Consider the following 21265-nt stretch of genomic DNA (forward strand, 5'->3'; position numbering starts at 1 on the left):
GTTATTGTTGAAGGTATCAATTTCGGTCACGGCCAAGTTGTTGAATGATTACTAAACTCCCACCTTTTTGGTCTTTTCCATCTTTGTTGATGATAGAGAAACCCGGGGGTACGAGAGTATCCATGATTGGAGGCGAGGTGTCATTTAGCCAGGTCTCGGTGATGAAGGTTATGTCTATGTCATGGTTGAGGATGGATTAAGCTAGCTCTATGGCATGTTTAGTGGCTGATCTGCAGTTTATGAGCATGCAGTTGGTAGGGGGTGTCGCTTTTTTAGGTTCTTTTCTAAGGGGAGCAGTAGGGATGTTAATGAGAGAGGCTGGGGGACTAGGGGGTTTCGGAGTGGAGTGATCACTTCTGAAGCCAGTGATTACCTGAATCAAGGATTGAGGGATGTGAGTAGAGGGGTGGTGTAGGAGGAGACCAACTCTGTTGCTTCATCAGAGGACATAGCTTCCATAGTTCTATTAGGCCTCGGTGAATGGCTCGCAAGGGGGGATGAGGTCCAACTGGGTCACGGAGCCTTGGGGAGCCTTTGGTGTGTGTGGTTGGAGATGGTGGGTGTACAGTGGGGGTTTATGGGGGGCTTAAGTAGTGTAACGAGGTTGTTTAGGATTTTGTTAAAGCCCTGTATTATAATAGCCACTTGGCTTTCAACCAGGGAGAGCCGGCGCCCCGTCTCTTCTTGGGAGGGGGTGGATTCTGTGTGGGGTCTTCCTGGAGGGGAGAACACCTTACGATGTTGTGTTGTCTTCTGGTTGTTGTGGTGCTGTCAGTTATGGCTATGGGATTAGGCACGGGTGAGGGTGGTCATGTTGTGATAATTGCTTTCTTTTGCAGGTGGGTATAGGAAGGTGGTTGGAAGACTGAGTATTTAGGTCGAACGGTATTGTTTGAGGGAGGTTATGCGTGGGGGCTGTTCGAGGGGACGGATCGGCATGGGAGGGGCGCCTTGTTCTTGGTGCTAGAGGTGCTGGTGGTGGCTCGGGGAGGAGCCTAGGGGTTTATGATAGCGGGCGCAGGAATGGTGTGGGTGTTCTGCTGGGGGGATTGGTTGTCTGGGTAAAAGGGTAGCGATGGGAGGGGGGATGTGTGTGAACGACGTTATTCCGCAGTGAGGGGAAGAGGAGGTCAAATGCCTCAAGGTTGACATTGTTAGCTTGAATCAGGACTGTGCCGTTGGAGTAGATGGTCACAGAGGTGTTCCCACATCGCGTCGTGCGGTTCGGGATAGAGAATGATAGTTTGCAGCTATGGGGTATATTGGTAGTTTTGGTAAGTATGGAATTCCACTTGTCGGGCCTTTCCGTGTGAAAAATGAGGTCCATGTTTACTTGACCTTTGGAGGAGCAATGATATATGTCAGCAAATAGTGACTCTGGGTATTGCCTGATCAGGTTGTGTTTGAGTTTCTTTTTCGCTTTGGGTGAGAGGTTGAGGGGGAGACTGATTGAGAAGGAGTTCGGGCCCTGCGGTTTTACCTAGGACGAGGTGAGGGGGTTGGCATAGGTTGGGGTGGCAGAAAGCATTTTATCTAAGTTAACGGTGAGGCTAGTTTCTTTCGGGCTAGGTGTGTTACGCTTACACAGGGGTCGGGGTGGGTTGTAGTAAAGGACGGGACTGATAGCGAGGTCCACTTCAGGGTATTATAGTGAGGTCAGGTGGGGCGTATCAGAGGTGGGCATAGATGAGTGTGTCTTTCTGAGGAGTCAGGTGTCTTTGCAGTCTCTATGATGCAGGGGCCTTTTTGGTGGCCATTTTGGGGCCAGTCCCTGAGTGACAGGTCAAACCCGCAGAAGTTTAACAGGGGAACACGTACCGTATTTACAGTATCATGTGGATTTTGGTGCATTAAATACCAAAACTACTTGTTATTCCCCATAAACTCTTAATATGAGTTATTTATTTCACCCAATAAATAATGTACCTGTAGTATCGTCATTTATCAGTGGTGATAAATATTGCCTTAGCTCGTAATCAGGGCCTTTGGGTTAGGTAAACAACGACACCATGGTTACGTTACTTATTAGGTACGATAAAAAAAAAACTATTATGAGTTCATGGGAAATAACATGCAGACTTTGGTGTTTAATGCACCAAAATCCACATGATACAGTAAATACAGTATGTTTTTTCGACAAGTTTAACCTGCAGAAATGTAACGAATGTTGGGTTTTTAACGTATCCTAAAATTATGGAATGCGTTAAATAAAACCAAACTCATATTTCTGTTCCTTGTGTAAGCAGGGGTTCATGCGAGGGGCAGAATTTAATGGGTCACTGATAATTAGGCCCTTAGTCGGGATCTGACCTACTCAGCACTTCATGATGTCGACATAACATACCAATTTGTTTTTAAAAGCAGCCTAACTTCACCACTAAATCTCTGCATTGACATGCCAGGGGTGTCCTTTGACGCCCCTGATATTGCCTTATACATGGAGCCGTTGGCACAGCGAGTCCGAGGGCACCCACAAATCACGGGCATTCATTTTGGGGGTGACGTACAAACTATCAGCATGTACACAGATGACGTTCTAGTCACCCTAGCGGACCCGGAGACACCCTAGGAGCTTTCCTTGGTGAACTGGACGCTTTCATGAAGGCCTCCGGGTTTAAAGTAAATATCACAAAATCCACGGCCCTAAATCTATAGCTATCACCACGGGCGCAGACACGTCTCCAAAGTCGGCACCCCATACAGTGGTCTGACGAGACAGTCCCATACCTGGGAATTCACTTGGCTCCTACGCTACAGGCCAGGGTGCCAGTAAATTACGCCAAACTACACACTCAAATCCGCACAGACCTGCAGCAATGGAAACACTATCCTATTTCCTGGCTGGGGCGCATTGCAGCTATTAAAATGACTATCCTTCCCAAAATCCTCTACATCTTCCAGCTGGCTGGCAGCGTCGGGTACAGTCAGAGCTCTCCCTTTTCATTTGGCAAGGCCGCAAACCAAGAATAAAGAGGACTGTTAGCACTCTCCCACCTAATGAAGGGGGCCTGGGGATTCCAGATATCACACTCTATTACAAAGCCGCTCAAATGCGGCATCTGGCCTCACTGAATCGGAGAAACACTGGCTATTCCAGGACCAAGAAGTGGTGGGCACCTCTCTTTTGAAGATCCCTTTCCTTAAGAAATTGCAGAGACCACCCAATCTTTATGCGTCATACATTACACGCACCACATTATCAACATGGGACCAGACCAACAGGAGACACAGACTGACTACCTTCCCCTCCCCCTTACACCACTTTTCAACAACCCCGACTTCAGCCCAGGGATAGGCGAGATGTCCTTTAAACAATGGAGAGCCACAGAGTGCCGTGCACTGTGCCATTTATTTGATGTGGAAGGCTTCATCTCCTTCACTCAGCTTGGATCCGATTACAGCCTGCCCGAGTCCGAAAGGCTGCGATATCTGCAGTTAAGACATTGGGCACTTCACCTGGACAACAGGTCGCAGGTGCACAGACACCTAACCCCTATGAATGGTGGCTGGTTACATGGTCCTCAAATAAGAAACTGCTCTCTGACCTATATAAAATGCTACTCACTCGATACACACGCGCATATAACGCAGGCCGTGCATGCTGGAAGAGGGACCTCGGTCGCGAACTCAGTAGCAAAGAATGGGAAGGGGCATACTATAGGGCGCGACATACTGCGAGTCATATGGGCCTCACAGAAACACTAACCCAACTAGCATCCTACTGGTATTACACTCCTGAACGGCTACACCAGGTGGACCCCAAGCACAGTGCAGACTGTTGGAGAGGGTGTGGGAAAAAGGGAACGTTGGTCCATCTCCTATGGGACTTCGAGCACCTGCAACAATACTGGTATCAAATCCCAGATGAAATTGACAAACACCTCGACACAGAACTCTCCAGGCTTCCTGCTTACGTTCTCTTGGGCGCCCCAAACCCCCTCACATATTCCCTAAAATCTAGAGGAGGGTGGCAGATTGCGATAGCATGGGGTACGGCCACACAAAATATATTGCTACATTGGAGGAGCCCTCGGATCCCCACACACACAGGTTGGCTTCAGCGGCTGTGGCACATACTAGGGATGGAGAAGATCTCACTCACGTTAGCGAGCTCTGGCAGCCATTCTTGACTCTCCTAGCCCAAGAATTTCGGCAAGTAGCATGCCCCAGATACCTCCGCCTGCTAAGACTTACTTCATTAGATACGATTACCCGGCAGGATCCGCCATAACAGCGATACCTCACATTGCAACACGATACCCAACATATGGTGGACGGGGAAGGGGGGGATCCTGGGAGGGGGCGGGTGTATTACTGTTAATTCTATGATTAACTTTCCTTGATATTGTTGGCACTAAATGTTTACCTCTGGGTTCTGCGTAACCCACATACTGAGCCTTTTTTTGCATATCACATGAGCTATACTGGCAGCTGATTCAATAAAAAGATTTAAACCATAAATCTCTGCATTGCATCCTCTTAATACCATTCTTTAAACCTTGATTTCCCAGCTCTTAAACATGTCTTCAAAACTCCATGTATCCCTTTGAACATCAACACTTCCTCAAGTTGTTAGCATCAGCCATCTTTGAAAGAGGCAGTCCTCCAGTTCGTTCCTTCTACGCCTTCTCAGAGGTACAAAATCCAGAGCCCATGCACTTTACAAATACAATATTTCCTTTTGTTTCAGTGCCATCACCCGGTGGTACAAAGAACGGTGTCATCTGCCGGTCCTGCATAGATGCATCTTCCGCTTCCTGTTATACTTTGGAAACCATGACGTGTACTGGAGCGGAGACAAAGTGCACTCGTTATTCTGTCACAGCAACCTCTGGTGAGCCTCTCTGTTCTTTGACGTGACTTTTACTCAAGTGCTAATTCTAATGTTGAAGGTCGTTTTCATTTTTGGTGGAAATTAACTAAATTTTCTTTTAGAGCCAGGGGTATATTTACAAGCCCCTATCGCTACAGGAATGTCACTTAGCGTGAAAGGGGTAGGCAATGGGTGTTACGGTGGGAGTTTCGCAGCAACACCCATTGATTTTGATGCTGCACACTATTTAAAAGGGTGGCCTAAATAGGAGGCAGTGCCAAAATTAAGACCAGGGAAAACGTGGTCTCAACATGGCAAAATGAGGAGAAATGCACATAAGCAATAATTAAAAAATGACGATTTGCAACTTCAATGTGTGCTGCACAAAGCAGCACACATAGCTCCAGGGCAAGGGAAAGCACAGGGGTGCATCATATTCTTGTGACTATGCATTCCTGTGTTTTTTAAATGATGCTGCGCAGCAATGCAAAATCTGCTGCAGCGCCACGACATTTCTTTGTGAATATACCCCAATGTTTTTATCCTAACATGCGACATGGCATGCTTGAGTACCACAATGTGTATTTAAAAAATGTGCCAGTTTTTTTTTTATTGCTGTTTTTAATGTTTAGAAACAGTTTTCTGAAGATGATTCTAGGTTGGTTCTGCACTACCTCAAGATGAGACGTTAGTTGCATGCACCTATACTGTAATGATGTATAATATGCATGCCAGGGATTGTATTTAATCATACTATTAATGCCCATGACTAATAATTAATTTACAGGGTTTAATTACTGTCCAGTACTCATTTGATTAATCTCTGTAAAAAAGGCTTTTACTTGACAAGTAAATAAACGTGTAGCTGTTGCAGATAGGTTGTTGCTTGCGGTCTGCATACTCAGGTGGTATATCGCCATTCTCTTGTTGTGGATACTGATGCTGTTCTACTGGTACTCGTAGATAAACCTAATTTAACCATATTTTACTAACATTTGAGGGGATCATGCTCTGTGTTGATGGTCGAGTAATTCCTGGTGCCTGTAGACAGATATTTAAGCGAATTATAGTCATGTATTTCTCCTGGGTATTCTACACATACATGTTGAAGTGCAAATCTGCATCATAGGTCAGATACGCTTTTGATATATAATATGTTTATTTTCGTTGGTGTCAGTATCTTCTACCTGTCCGTAAGTGGCACCTGTTGGATGCGGCGGGAGTTTAAGGCTCTGATAGCCGAGGGGAAAGAACCAATGGAATAGATTAAGCAGTTTACATCTGCGGGAAATGTGATGGTTCAAACAACTGGGCATGCCACGACATTCTTCATCTGTTTCAGGACGTGGCAGGGTAATGGGTGTGTAATATCATGCCCCATTCTGATGATATGTTTATACAAAACAATGGGGCTTATTCACATGAAACTGGTGCATCGCGGTGTTGCAAGCAATTTTGCTGTGCCGAGCTGCATCATATTGAAAACACATGGATGCTCCATAGTAACAATGCAGGCACGCTTGCACCAATGTATTTCTCTTCATTGCACCACATTAACATCTCCTTTTGAAAGGAGTTAGTTTTTGGCTCGGCCTAATGTGTACAGTGCCTTGTAAATTCGCAGCAGTGTCAAAAAGCCATGGGTGTTGCTGGGCACGCCCAAAGCAACACCAATTGTACGCCCCATTGCTGCAAAAAACTGCTATGCAGATAGCCATATTTGCAAAGCTGTGTTCAGCCACAGAAAGTGGCTAAGTCCACCCTTGTACATATGGGCTTGCATCGAAAGGCACCTGAGCATCAAAAAAAGTGATGCTCCAGTGGCACTAGGGACTTGTAAATATGTCCCAATGTGTTAGTAATGCAGACCTGTCAGCAGCTTTAGGACTTTTGATGGTCCTGAGGTTGAGGTTGCCTAAGTAGTTCCTATTGGTTGGCCCGGGGGAGCATTAGGGAAGACCAGGAAGTGTCCTTCTCCAGTGTGCATGGCTGTTTGTTGATCATTTCTCCCCACATGCACATACCACTACAATGTATAGTGCCTCCTGTTTTAAGTTGGTTGTAATTTTCTATTTTAAATTCACTGCTGTGGCACTGCTCATAGCACCCACATTCTAATAGGTTTACCAGGCTCATGGTCTGGTTGCATCCACCCTTCATGAAACATAAGGCACCAAATGTGCATTGTATCCCATTGTGATATTAAGATTGTCATTTGTGTGGGACATTGTTCAGCATTCCGTCCATCATTTGTTCTTTTTGCTTTTTTCACCCTAAGTGGCTATGGGTATGCCCAGACGTGGGCCCTGTGCTCACTGTGCTCTGGATTCAAGCTAGCTTGGCTGATGAGGGGTGATATTCCTAAACCGGCCTCAGGATGGTTGTTTCCAGTCCAGGAAGGACCTGGCCTGGCAGTTCGGCCTGGACTGCTCCATGTGGAGCAGGGTCAAGACTGATTTGCATATGGCTGGGTCCAAACTAGTGTGTCATGGTGGGCAAAAAACATTGGATTAAACCCAAATCTACAACTGGGGATAGATGTTTGCATTGTTCAGCATATCATCCATCATTTGTTCTTTTTGCTTTTGTCACCCTAAGTGATACAGGTATGCCCAGATGTGGGTCCTGTGATCACTGCACCACTGGATTCAGGCCAGCTTGGCTGATGAGGGGTGATACCCCGAAACCGGTGCCAAGTTGCTTGTTTTCTGTACTGGGAGAACCTGGCCTGGCAGTCCAGGCTGGACTGTTCCCATGGGGAGCAGGGTCAAGACTGATTTGCATATGGCTTGGTCCAAACTGGGGTGGCGTGGTGAGCAAAAAAAACAATGGATTGAAGCCAGATCTGCAACTGAGGGTGAATGTTTCCATTGTTCAGCATTCCATCCATCATCTGTTTGTTTGGCTTTTACCACCCTAAGTGGAATGGGTATGCCCAGATGTGGGTCCCGTGCTCACTGTGCCACTCGATTCAAGCTAGCCTGGCTGATGAGGGTGTGATAACCCCAAATCGGTTCCAGGATGATTGTTGCTGGTCAATGGAGGACTTAGCCTGGCAGTTCGGGCTGGACTGTTCCCATGGGAGCAGGGTCAAGACTAATTTGGATGTGGCTGGATCTAAACTGGGATGGCGTGGTGCTTGCTTGATGACAACAGTCGTATCCTTCTTAAGATCATTAATGGCCGTCTGTTGTTTTACAATTATGTTTAAGAAAATATTTCTTCTTCTCCAATTGGCTAATATAGGACAAAATCACATGTTCATAGGCCCCAAATTCTTTTGGCCTAGAGAGATGTATTTAACAGAAGGTAGGAACCAGGTGTACAATCAAGAATGGTACCGCCAAGTTAGGGAAGACCCTACAAGATCAACACAAGAACTCATAACTGGAATACTGAAGGCTGGACTCGATGGAGTTTGATTATCCTTCCAAAAAATTTCCAAGGATTCCCGTAATTTATTTTTTGCCAAAAATTCATAAGAGGCTCAATGCCCCCCCATGGAGACCAATAGTCTCGGGCACTGATTCCTTGCTGGAGCCAATTTCAAAATAGGTTGATTTTTTTCTTGAAGCTGTACTTGAAAGATGTGCCGTCATACTTGAGAGATACCACCGATTTCATCACCAAAGTGGAAGGCCTAGAGTTTGACGACCGACAACAATGGATGGTTTCTTTTGATGTAACCTCCCTGTATACACAGATACCGCAGGATGAAGCGTTACACGTGATTGAATGCTATCTGGAAGATAGACCACGTCCACATAGGGTGCTGACGACATTCATTTTACAACTAGCCGAGGTAGCGCTGAAGAAAAACGACTTCAAGTTTGAAGACTTGTTCTACATCCAGGTGAAAGGGACTGCCACGGGTTGTCCCTTTGCTCCAGAAATGGTGGTCCTCTATATGGCCAAGTATGAAGAAATACTCATTTTTAACAACAGTCCATTCAAAGAAAAATATTTGCAGTGGCTGTGATATATCGACGACATTTGGTGCCTTTGGCGGGGTACAAAAGAGGAATTGGAAATCTTCTACGGTTGGCTCAACACGCGCCACGAGGATATAAAATTCAGTCTGAACATGAGTAACACCAGCTTGACATTCCTTGATGTGGAGGATTCCCCATATGATAAAAGGTTGACAACTTCACTGCACCGCAAAACGACTGACAAGAATACCATCTTACATCACAAAAGTGCTCATCCCTGGAGTCGGAAAAAAATCTTCCATATGGTCAGCTGTTACGGATACGAAGAAATTGCTCCAGAAAAACAGATTATGAACAGCATGCAGCCACATTCCGCGAACAAATGATTGTGAGGGGATATCCCAAGAAAATGCTGAAACAAGCAATAAAAAGAGCTTGTAACACGCCCCGCAATGAACTCTTGCAAAAGAAAGTAAAATCACCTTTGCACAGATTGTTCAGCATTGCAACATTTGGGCCAGACACCAATAAATTCAGGCAAATTGTTCTAAAGAATTGGCATCTGTTAGAAAATTTGGACTGCCCATTCCAGAAACCATTGTTTGCCATGAAGAAAAATTGGAGTATTGGCCAGCAAATAGTTGGGGCAGACATTTTTCCTGCACAAACAAAAAGCAGTTTACGAACCCAGTGGCAAGTTAAACCGGCGGAGGGCCATCATAAATGTGGAAACTGCTCTGCTTGCGATTCTACAATTGAAGGATCCGAATTTATATGCAATGCAAATCAAATGGCGACATTCGGAGTTCATTAATTGTAAAACTAAAAATGTTGTTTATGCTGTGCTTTGCCCATGTTCCAAACTTTATATGGGCAAGACAAACCAACAGATCAATCAACGCATCACGCAACATCTTTCAAGAATAAAAAACCTATGGTTGAGCAATTTATTGAAAAATCCCATAGTGAAAGGGACTTCAAGTGGACAGTGCTGTCTGCCCTAGATACAACTAAACGTCTAATGGACATTGATGCAGCCCTATTACAGAAAGAAGCTTATCTTATATTGAAATACAATTGCACAGAACTCACTAAAACCTAATAAGTATTAACAACTACACATCCCAGAATGCCCCTTTTTGGCTGTCAGAAGTTGTAGTTCTGAACCGCATTGTGATTAGATGCGAGTTTTGCACTACAATCCCCATGAATACTTGCGCATGAGCGCGCGCAATACAGTTCTAACTTGAAAAGCCCTCTGTTATTCACTATGTACACCCGCTGATCGGAAGAGCAGTGAAACTGACATGAGGTACAGAAAGTAAGTGTGGCCCCCGCTTTTAGCCTGAGCAGTCTCCCTGCGTTGAGCTATTATTAAAACTGTGGTTGGAATCTGTCTCACGATTAATTTGAGAACACTGACTGATGGTTACAACTAAATGTCCCATCAGAACACCTTGACACCAATTGAAATGAAGCCCTGAATAGAGTCCTAGTACCCCATGCCTGGGCCTCGAAACACGTTGGCATCTTTAAGCACGGAGGAACTGTGAATTAATAAATGCCATTGTTTGAGGGAAATGGACTGAAAAATTATCCCGAGCTTGCACGTATAAATTTGTTCCTGTGTTAGGCATTTCTTTGGTGTGAAACATTAGATAGTTCCAAGATTTGCCTTTTTTGTTAATTGATTTGGTGTATATAAAATGGTTGCTTTTTGAATTATTGCACATAAGGATGTTGCATTTCATTGTTTGTCTATGAATGTCTTTCGTGAATTGTTTAAATGTATTATCTGTTGATATGATTTGAAAATTGGTGTTTCCTTTTCGTTGCATTTGAAATCCCCTTAAAATACATGAAAATAATTTAAAAAGGAATGGTTAAATAAAAAAAAACATTCAAACAGAAAAGGAAATTGTTTGATTGTTGCTCTAAAGTAAGAGCATAAGTTGTGAAGGAGTCAGGTCCCTTTCTTGCATTTGATAATTATTACGGCCCTACCTGACCCCTGTCCTTTGGGCCTAACCCCTTTTGTGGTGACTTTTAGAAAGTTGGCATTGTCTTATTTGAACCCTTCAGTGACTCGGCTTGTCTCCGAATACACGCCGGAGTTGAGTGACACTGGGCATTGTGCATTCCCTCTAGAAAGTCACACAAAGGGAAAAGGGGTGCCACACACCAGAATAGCGCTGTGCCTGTCCCCAAACAAAGAGCTGCATACCCCCAGTAGTGAGTCTGGAGCCATGGTAGGAAAGACAGGGATCTTGTGATCTTCAAACGCCTCTTTAATATCTCCCCCACTTCAAAGGCACATTTGGATATAGGTACTGGACCCTTGATACCACCAAATGTGAACTCTACTGGAACCTAGGACATTCTGCCAGGAAGAAGAGCTGCTGTGCTGTAGGAGCGACTGCCACTTTGCCAGCTGCATTGATGTGTTGGCCTGCTGACTGGTGATTGCTGTGCTACAGGAGGGAATGCCACTTTGCTAACTGGCTTTGCTGTGTTGGCCTGCTGCCTGCTGCTTCTTGCCTGGCAGTGAGAAGGACTGCACCTGCTCTCTACATTACTGCACTCAGGTTCTCCAAGGACTTACTGACTTTCCTCCTTTTTTCTGAATTCTATGAGGCACAAAAGACTTCTCCATCTCTCCTGGTGCTGCTGGGCCATATGTGAGTGCTTGACGCAGCACCTGCAGTTTAACAGAGCTCGACGATGATGCAGGGTCCTCAATGTGCATTTCCAGATGTCAACACTTGCTCGATCCAAGGTATTTCTTCAGTGAGACCTGTCTGGGTCCTGTAGCCTACCTGCCCTCCATTGCTGTTGGCCTGAACTTTGGATTTGCACCTGTACCTCACCACCTCAAGTAACCTTTTAGCACTATTGACTCCTAATCGACTGAAGGTTGACCTCCATAAAACTGAGAGAAACCAGGAAGAAATTAGAACATGTAGGAAGAATTACAACCTGGTTAGAAAACACAGAAAAAAAGATTTAAAAGATCAGGCTTGGGATCTACTCTATGAGGCCTCAGAAGAAAGGTATTGCACTTTATTCTGGCTGGCAGTAAATGCCACTTTTTTCTCAAACAATGTTGGAGCCAAGATTGAAGTTGCTATAGATTCTTGGATTAAATTATTTTCAAGCGTATATAGTGCTAGGGGGGCTGAAGAATTTATAACTGATGTTGATTCTCGGGAGCAAGGAGGAGCGGAAAGCTTTGTGCCTATAGGTCTGAATGTCACTTTAGATGAAGTTACGGCAGCAATTAATGCAAGCAAAGGTGGTAGCTCCCGGGCCAGATGGCGTGCCAATAGACTTATTTAAAAACATACCTGCACTCTGGTCCCCTTTGCTGACTCAGGTATTGAAGGCCTGCTGTGAGAAGGGATTTATTAAGACGTGGTCTGAATCTGTGATCATCCCAATTTTTAAAAAGGGGGAACGGGATAACCCCTCGTGTTACCGACAGATTTCTCTCTTGGACTCTTTGGTTAAGGTAGTGGGGAGAATAGTTTTGAACAGATTACAAACATGGGCCGAGGATAATATCATTCTATGTAAAGTACAGTATGGTTTTAGACAAGGGCTAGGGACTATCGAGAAGGTGTTGAATTTTATAATGTTAACAGGGAAATATACCCAAGCTAAAGAAGGGAAATTGCGTTTGTGGACCTTATGGCCGCTGTTGATTGCGTTAACCACAATAGACTTTGGTATATTTTGCGGGACCTAAAAGTTGACCCAATTTTATTCCAGTTCTTGAGGCAATTGTACACCGGGGCCTCAGCAAAGGTGAGATGTGGAGTGGGGGGTGAATGCACTGCATTGTTTGCTGTGGAGAAGGGTGTGAGGCAGGGGTGCGCCTTGGCTCCATTTCTCTTCTCTTTATACACCAACGCTTTAGAAGAAGAGCTAACGGCCAGGACTAAAGACCCTCCTTATTACCACAACAAGCCTATAGTGTCGCTCCTCTACGCGGACGACGCAGTGCTCATGGCCAGGACCCAGTTGAGCCTCCAGAGTGCCCTTAGAACATCTATTGATTTTATGGATAGTCGGGGCCTAAAACTCAATGTCAAGAAGACCTATGTGATGACATGTGGGAAGGGGAGAAATAAATGCAAAAGTTTGCCCCTAGGGAATGATAAGATAGATGCAACTAACATGGAACCCGGCGGTTAAGAGCAGAACTCTTCTTTTCAAAAGGTCAATCGGGGCATTGATGAATTTTTCTAATAAATTGGGCAAAAGACCCCCGGGGATACTTCTTAAAATTTACCAAGCAAAATGCTTGAGTATAGCTATGTACGGGGCAGGAGTCTGGGGATACCAGGATGTAACCATAATACAAAAAGAGGAAAATATGTTTTTAAGGTTTTTATTAGCAGTACCGCAGAGCTCTTCCGTTTATAATTGCCACAATGAGCTGGGGATTCCATATATCTCTGATGTGATTAAGATGCAGCCTCTGTTACTATGGCATAGTTTGGACGTCTAATAGTACAGAGTTTAACAGAGATATTATTGGAGATGCCATGAGTTTATCCCACTCAAATAAGATCACTTAGTTGAATTATATTAGAGGATTTTTAATAGACGTGGGTAAACCTGATTTTTATAGTAACTCCGAAATATTGAGTACAATCTCTAGGAAGGATTTTAAAGTTCTTTGACAGTCACATTTAGAGTCCCTAAGAGCGGCTTCAGAAATGAAGAAAAGCACTGTTATCCCACATCAGTTAACTCTTGTATCCCCCACTATTCAACCATACTTGGACTGGCGTATAGGAGGACATGGCAGGTATGTTCTTACAAGATTCAGATTTGATAGCTTCCATTGATTAGTCAGCTTCCCTACATTAAACGGTTGGACCAGAGACCTCTGTCGGTGTCCTTGCGATGAAATGTCTTTACAGATGACAATACATGTGATTTTATTTTGTACATTTTATAGATCGGAAAGATCTAGATGGATTTTGCCATTGCTGAAGAGAGGGGCTGGAGGCAATGCCGTCCTGACTTCCTATATTTACAAATGTTAGAAAATGTTTATTGGGTGGGTGTTATGACTGGATTCCTGAAGTCCATACTGAAAAAAAGGAAAAGTATAATATGGGAAATCCACCATGAGTCTGACTAATGTATAGAACTCTTGTTATAAAATGTAAAGACTTAACTGAAGAGGAGATTGTAAGTTTCAAGTGGTTTGTAAAGATGTAATTACTGTGTGTATTTTTTTTTAAACTTCCTTCTGTCAGTTTTTAATATGCGACTTCTATGATTTTTAATGCAAAAATCGAATAAAGTTTATTTGATTTGATTTGACTCCTAATCTTTAAAACATCATATCTCAGCTTCTACTGACTGGATCTTTTTGTTTTGATCTTGTTTTAATCAGATAAATAGTCTATATTCCTCTAAACTGGTGCAGAGTCTTTTTGTTGTGTTTTCATTGAATTATTATAATAAATATGTGCACAAATACTTTACACATTGCCTCTTAAGTTAAGCTTGAATGCTCTGTGCCAAGCTACCAGGGGGTGCGCACAGGTTAAATTAGGGTGTGCATCTGACTTACCCTGACTAGAGTGGTGGTCCCTATGTGGACAGGGTGCATACCTCTGCCAACTAGAGACCCCATTTCTAACACCTCCTTCTATTTTCTCTCTCTGCAGGCTCTCAGACCGCCAATGTTGCTGTACGTGGCTGTGCGACTCCAAGTTTCTGTGATATGCGAAGCAACTCAGTATCATCTCAAGGGACAACCGTAACCACTGATGTAGCCTGCACAGACAGCAGCATGCGCCTTCGGCCGGACATCCTTCTATCAGCCATCTTTGGGATCTTTCTGATCAAATTCTTTGTTTGATTACTCCTGCAACAGGTAGATAGCAGTCTCTGGCCCTTGTTGCAATGGCAAGCGTGCCACAGATATGCTCACAGGTCCAGCACTATAGTTAGTGCACACAATGTTTGAGGAATTTTAAGCAGCGATTTGTATGATTTACAACATTTCTTGACAGGTCTATCCCCTCCCTTCTAAAGGTCAGGGTGAGGATGTGCTCATTAAAAAGGCAGCATAGACCCAGGACAAATTAAAATATTATAAGGCCCTGACAGAGCACCTTCTTCATTACCTCTCCGAGCTCTTTTTAACTGCTCTAAAGTTGTGATTGACGCATTGACCTCCACTGCATTACCTCCGCATTTTGAATGTTGAAACAGCTCGTCCAAGGAATTAAACTAGTAAATGCTTCTGGTGCAAGCACCAAAAGCATTTTCTTTTGAAGAAAGAAAGTCAGGACGCAAGAGAAGTACTTCCTGTGAATCTCTTGTTTCTTAATTTCTTGTTTGCTTTGACAAACAGCGCCCACAGCACACAGATGTCACAGCAAACAAATTGAAAGCAGACTACACCAATCTCTGAGGGAGAGGCATCACTAGAAAAGGAACAATACCACCTCACTAGAAATAAGGGATTTGTTTTTTTAGGGGGAGCAGCTCCCTGCAATGCAATGGAGAAGTGATCCCCTTGTTTTTTAGAAATGTCAGGAAATGATCTCTTCCTATTCAAAAAACCCAGCTTGAAGAAGGAAGAACCATTTTTGAATTGTAAAGGGTCCCTCACCCCTTATTTGTTAGTGGCGTGGTTCATCATTGTGACCCTCACTTAGAGTGGTGGTACATCTGAGTCGGCTTAACCATGTTTTAGGGAGCTCCTACATACTGTAGGGATTAGGCTATTTAAAAATGTCCTAGGGTATAACTTGCATGGCTTGTTTTATTGTGGGTTACCCTGATAAAGTTAACAGCAATGGTACTAGCCTACACTGAAGTCAAAGCTTTGAGTTATCTACAACCCTAGCATCCTTGGTATGCATGTCATGGATGAAGAATTAGCCTCAATGGGTCAATAGGCCTTCGTCAGGACCAGAACCACATTGTAACAATATTTTTTCATAATCAAATAGTGATTCACAATAAGTGAAGTGATATTTAAAAACACATAACATTCACAAAGTCATGCATGCTTACATACATTTGTTGGGATACTTATTTAGCTCCCAAGGAGAACTAATGTTGTGAGGCCTTCTTGGGCCCACTTTGCTTTAGGCTGACCTCATTTTTAGCAAATGTTATTTTATAAGTTTATGCTTGCACAGTATTAATTTTATAAGACACTGTACATGCTGCTTGTTTTTAGAAAGCCTTTCCTTCGACATAATATGTACACTCTGTTCAAGGCTAGGAACACAGAACAAGATAGCCTAGTGCTTGCATTGCCTGTTCGGAGACAGCTTCTAACATCTAGGCACATCATTGCAACAGAGCTGTACCCCTAACAAAGTGTAATTTATTAAATAAATGACATACTGGCCTTCAGAGGTCAGAGAGGATCTCTCTGGTCACAATGGTCTTGGAATGAATGCTGTGTTTGATATGCAGCTTTGTCGATGCTGATCCTCCATCTGGCAAAAAGGGATTGCCAATTCCACTTCAGGCCAATTCCCTGGTCCATTTATTCGGGTATGCAGGCTCGGGCTAACCTAAGAGGTCGGGCAGAAGGTGCACCCAGTATGCTCTTGAGTAGGGGTAGTGATAGATAGAGATATATAGAGAAATCAGACTGCTATGGTTGGACTGTTTATTTTGTTCACCATGTTCATAATTCTGGTTGCATTGGTTTGTGTTCTCTTCTTAAAATCCGCAGCTCATTCTTTCTATGCAAGATTACAATATTTCAATAAAATGTATTGAAAACGTTATTTGTATCTTTCTTCTGTTTACAATTGTCATGTCTAAGTAAACAACAAAGGGGGTAAGATCTGTTTCCACAATTCCCTTGGAGATCAGAGTGTCATGTTTGAGGTTGCCAAAATCACCTGCCCCCCAAGAAGGTTAGAGGTTCGGGTGAGACACTGTGAGCTAGCTGGGAATTGGGCCAACATTCTCTGGTGGTGCACATGTACTTAGTTACTGTATTCTAAAGTTCTGTCATCCTAATACACAGTCCCACCTTCTCTAGTGGGAACCATGTAACATGGCACCACCAACGTTCTTAGGTAAGGTACTTATTTAACAGATCTCCTGAGTAATTCTTATGTGAGCCCAACGTACCCTATTAACCTTTAAATGGAGACGTCAGTGGTGTTAGGGACAAATCCTCCTCAGCATTATAGGGAGCACCTATTTTTGTCTGCAGGTTGTTCAAGCTTGAACTTTGACAAGGATACCCCACTATGGTTTTTCCCTCTCTGAATTACATTCACTACAATGGTGAATGTAATTAATCTTCCAGCTAATTGCAGATCTGCTGTTATAACATTACATGGGCTACAAAATGGTAGTGGAGATGTCACTTTCATAATTGATGCTCAGAAAGCTTATAGAACTTAAGTATTTTACTCATGTGTCACTTTTCCAGCAAATTGGTTCTAAGGTGCCATGCCACATCAATTATGCCTTCAAGGGATTTATTTAGTAGTGAATTTGTGTAATTGCACCAATGAATGAAAAGTAGGTTGATTTAATTCCTACAATGATTATTGCTTAACTCGTTTTATATTCATAAAAAATGTAACTAGAAACGAATTATAGATAATGCGAATGTATCACCACATATCTACATCAGTACAGTGACTGAATAAAGAGGAGGAAAAAAAGGAAATTAAGTCTGGTGTATACGTAAAAATCAATTTTATATTTAAAATACAAAAAGGGTACTTTAAATGACAATGGGTATTCATACAAAGGAAGGAAATGATTCAATTATTTATGCCTTCACTTTCAAAATTGTCAAACACTATTTCGCCAAAGTTGAAGAATTTTTCGATGGAAAACAGTGTAATAGTCGACGTTTCGGTCTCTAAATTTTCTTTAACAAGACCTTCCTCAGGACATTGTTATTTTAAAAGGTTGACCCCTAATGAAACAAAAAACATTCTCTTAGTAACCAAGTAATATACACACTTAAATCAGTCAATCATTCCTCCAAAAAAAAAAAATATTTACATATTATCTTCATATTTACAGTTGTAACGGTATTTCGTTAAATGTTACTTCTATATTTTTGTATCAAATCAAAATCATACTTTAAGAGAACCAGACTTGCTTTTCTGATTCTGAGAACCAGATTTACTTTTCAGAATCATGCTTCATAAAATACGACGAAGCTATCGTCTACAGTTAATGTTCATTAACCTTTAGGCTCAAGAAGTGTCCTTTGTTTTAATTATGGTCACACAACTACTGAATGTTCGCATTATTTTTTGATAGAGTTCTTTATCATCACTGATCAAAGATTGATGTCGTCTTTTGCGTTTAGTTCTTAATGTTCATAAAGAAGTAATCAAAGAGTTGCCCTTTGGAAGTTTGCTATATTAATTATGCAATCAATTACATCCTTAACGCAAAATGTACCTTTGTATCTTGATTCTGAGCCAAATCAATCTGTTGAGCCGATGACTTCAATAAATCCAAAAGTATTGTGATATGAGTCTGAAATTAGAATGTGCGAACACCATTGTGTCATTCTATAGGATATTTTAAAACGGCGATTTATTCTCATTGTCTTGATACAAGTATTTTTTATTATCTAGTGTATCTCGTCTGTATAACAAGAATTAAGTTTATTTACAAAAAGATTGCCTATTTGCGTTGGTTGTTATTTTCATAAAGACATATAATTAAACAAAAGGTAGCGGGCTTCTTCCTATTGTCAAATAAAATGAATATTGAGAAAAGGCATCAAATGTTCGCATATAAATCATTGAAATTATTAGATCATTGGATTCTGATACAAACGCGTTGTATTTCTTGAACGCATACCTCAAGGTGCTCTTGTAAATCCTATATCTAGAATCATTATCAGAGTTAGACATCAACTATTTGTATCTGGATCAGTAGTACGTTTGAATGGTTAGAGTTATTTGAATACTCAGATCTTGTACAAAAACGTTCTGTTTCTTAAAAAGCATACCTTAAAGGACTTTTGAGAGTCTTAAAGCAGTAGGCATTACTTCATTACTTCGCAGTCAGGTAGTCGGAAGTTTAAACAATTGTGTAGACACCCACGACTTAATCTAAAATGTAAGAGATTTAAGGTCGATGTAGATTAATTATCACAGGTTAAGGGATCACTAGTTTAACTTGTAGCGCATACCTGAAGATGCTCTTATAAATCATATATAAAGATTCATTATCAGAGTTAGTAATCAACTATTTGTATCTAGACCAGTAGTATGTTTGAATAGTTCGAGTTATTTGAATACTCGGATCTTGTACAAAAACGTTCCGTTTCTTAAAAAGCATACCTTAAAGGACTTTTGCGAGTCTTAAAGCAGTCAGCATTACTTCATTAATTCGCAGTCAGGGAGTCGAAAGTTTAAAAAGTTGTGTAGACACCCACGACTTAATCTAAAATGTAAGAGATTTAAGGTCGATGTAGATTAATTATCAAAAGTTAAGAATCACTAGTCTAGCTTGTAAGATGCTAGAAACATACCTGTGGTCTATAATCAGCGATTGTATTTCAAGCAGACATCCGTGCGGTAAAGCAACCGTTACATTTGTATCGCGTGGCCATTTATAGTGTTTGGAAAGCGAAGGGGGACTTGAAGTAACATCATTGACTCGAAAGATGTTACATGGCGGCCATTTTTGAGTGGAGTGTTTGTAAATTTCAGTTAGTGCAAACGTAATATAACATTATGTTCTCTAGTGGCCTTTGATGCGAGCATTATTGATATTAATTGGTTAGTCAGCTTGAAGTAGTTTATAATGCTGAACAATTCAACAGGGGCTTCCTATTTAAGAAATTATGTTATTGATGGTTTCCAGTTGTATAAACTGAAGATACCACTTAGCTGGATGTTCTATTATTTTGAATGCATAATCTTAAAACTTTTAGTCTTTGAGCATGAAGGACTGCCTATACAAATCTAAAGGTACAGACCCATATTTTAAATCTCACAAATCACCTGGTTATTTACGGTGAACAATGATTACATACAACAATATTAGCAAGAATACATTTCGTAAACTGTTCACTTTTAGTCTTTGAGCATGTAGAACTGCCTATACAAATCTAAAGGTACAGGCCCATATTTTAGATCTCACAAAACACCTAGTTATTCACGGTGAACAATGATTCCATACAATGATATTAACAGAAATACTTTTCGTAACCTGTCAACTATTCAAAGTTACATAAAAAAGTCGATTTTGCACACAATGAATGAATCACAATTTTTATACATATGGGAAAAAAAAAATTACTCACGATTATGATCAAGAATAGAGCCATCTCATTATTAAAATGAGCAAGATGACTAAATCGAATAGTAATAAACAAAAAAAGTGAGAGTCACTGTGTTTCTGAATGTGAATCATTTAAGGTTATTAAATGATGTTAACATATTCAAGTTGACAAAGGTCAGAATGACATGTTAAATCAGACAAGCCAAAGTGTGCCATTCAATTGCAGAATTTAGTCCTCAGTTGACTACATCAGTTAGACAAATAAGTCTACCCTCTTTCATGGTTAGTAAGTGGTCAACGTTGTTCTGTCTTTTTGATGGTTTCACTACCTGTAAGACCCACCAACGCATTTCTTTATCCGTATGACCTTGTCTTTGGTAGTGTTCTACTAGAGGGGCATTTTCTGTGCGACATCTTTTTCGTGACTGATGTTGTAGAATTCTTTTTTTGACCGGTTGGACTGTTTTTCCAATATAGTGTAAATTGCAGGGACATTGTATACAGTAGACAACATTCGGCGTGTTGCAATTCGAGAAGGCCTTGAGGGTAATATTAGTGCCATTGATCATACAGGTTTTGGTAGTTTGTGTTGTGTTGCATGCCAAACACATATTGCACTTGTAATGGCCGATAATAGGTAACAATTGTCTCATGTTGTCAATTGTGTCTTTGTGGGTGTCATCATAGGCTCTTACTAATCTATCCTGTAGGTTAGTGCCCCTTTTAAAGGCAAATAAGGGTTTTTCTGTAAAGACCAGTAAATTTGTCAAAAGTTTCCAATGTCTATTTACGATTTTCTTAATGACATTTGCATGAGTTCCAAATGTAGACACACATACTATTCGTGAGATTTTTGGGCGATCCTTAACTGTTAGTAAAGCATCCCTATCATTGAACCATGCACGTTTCATGGATCTTTTGAGTAATTTGGATGGATATCCTCGGGCCATAAGTTTCTCTTTTAATTTCTTTGCCTCTAGGAAATAGTCATCTTTGAAGGTGCAATTCCTGCGTAAACGCAGGAATTGTCCAAACGGCAATCCATCTTTAAGCGCTTGGGGATGATGGCTTTGATATTTTAAGAGAGTATTTCTTGAGGTAGGTTTCGTGTATAAGGATGTGTACAGATGGTTAGACTTGTCATTTTTGATCGTAATATCTAGGAAGTTCATTTCACATCTATCATATTCCATAGTAAATTGTAAATGTGGACTTCTAGTGTTCAGCCACATATGGAAGGTTTGGAGTT

The 21265-nt window shown here is 41.8% G+C and overlaps 1 protein-coding gene across 1 annotated transcript in view; it reads left to right on the top strand.

Moving 5' to 3' along the window:
* Positions 1–16523, top strand: part of LOC146808885 (phospholipase A2 inhibitor and Ly6/PLAUR domain-containing protein-like) — a 242803-nt gene extending 226280 nt beyond the window's left edge. Inside the window, exons 4-5 of the mRNA XM_085615696.1 lie at positions 4691–4834; positions 14433–16523. Coding sequence (XP_085471822.1) covers positions 4691–4834; positions 14433–14626 — 338 coding nt within the window. The 3' untranslated portion in view covers positions 14627–16523. The remainder of the gene's footprint in view (positions 1–4690; positions 4835–14432) is intronic.
* The last annotated feature ends 4742 nt before the right edge of the window (positions 16524–21265 follow it).

This window comes from Triturus cristatus, chromosome 7 (assembly GCF_964204655.1).
Source record: "Triturus cristatus chromosome 7, aTriCri1.1, whole genome shotgun sequence".
Classification (NCBI taxonomy): domain Eukaryota; kingdom Metazoa; phylum Chordata; class Amphibia; order Caudata; family Salamandridae; genus Triturus; species Triturus cristatus.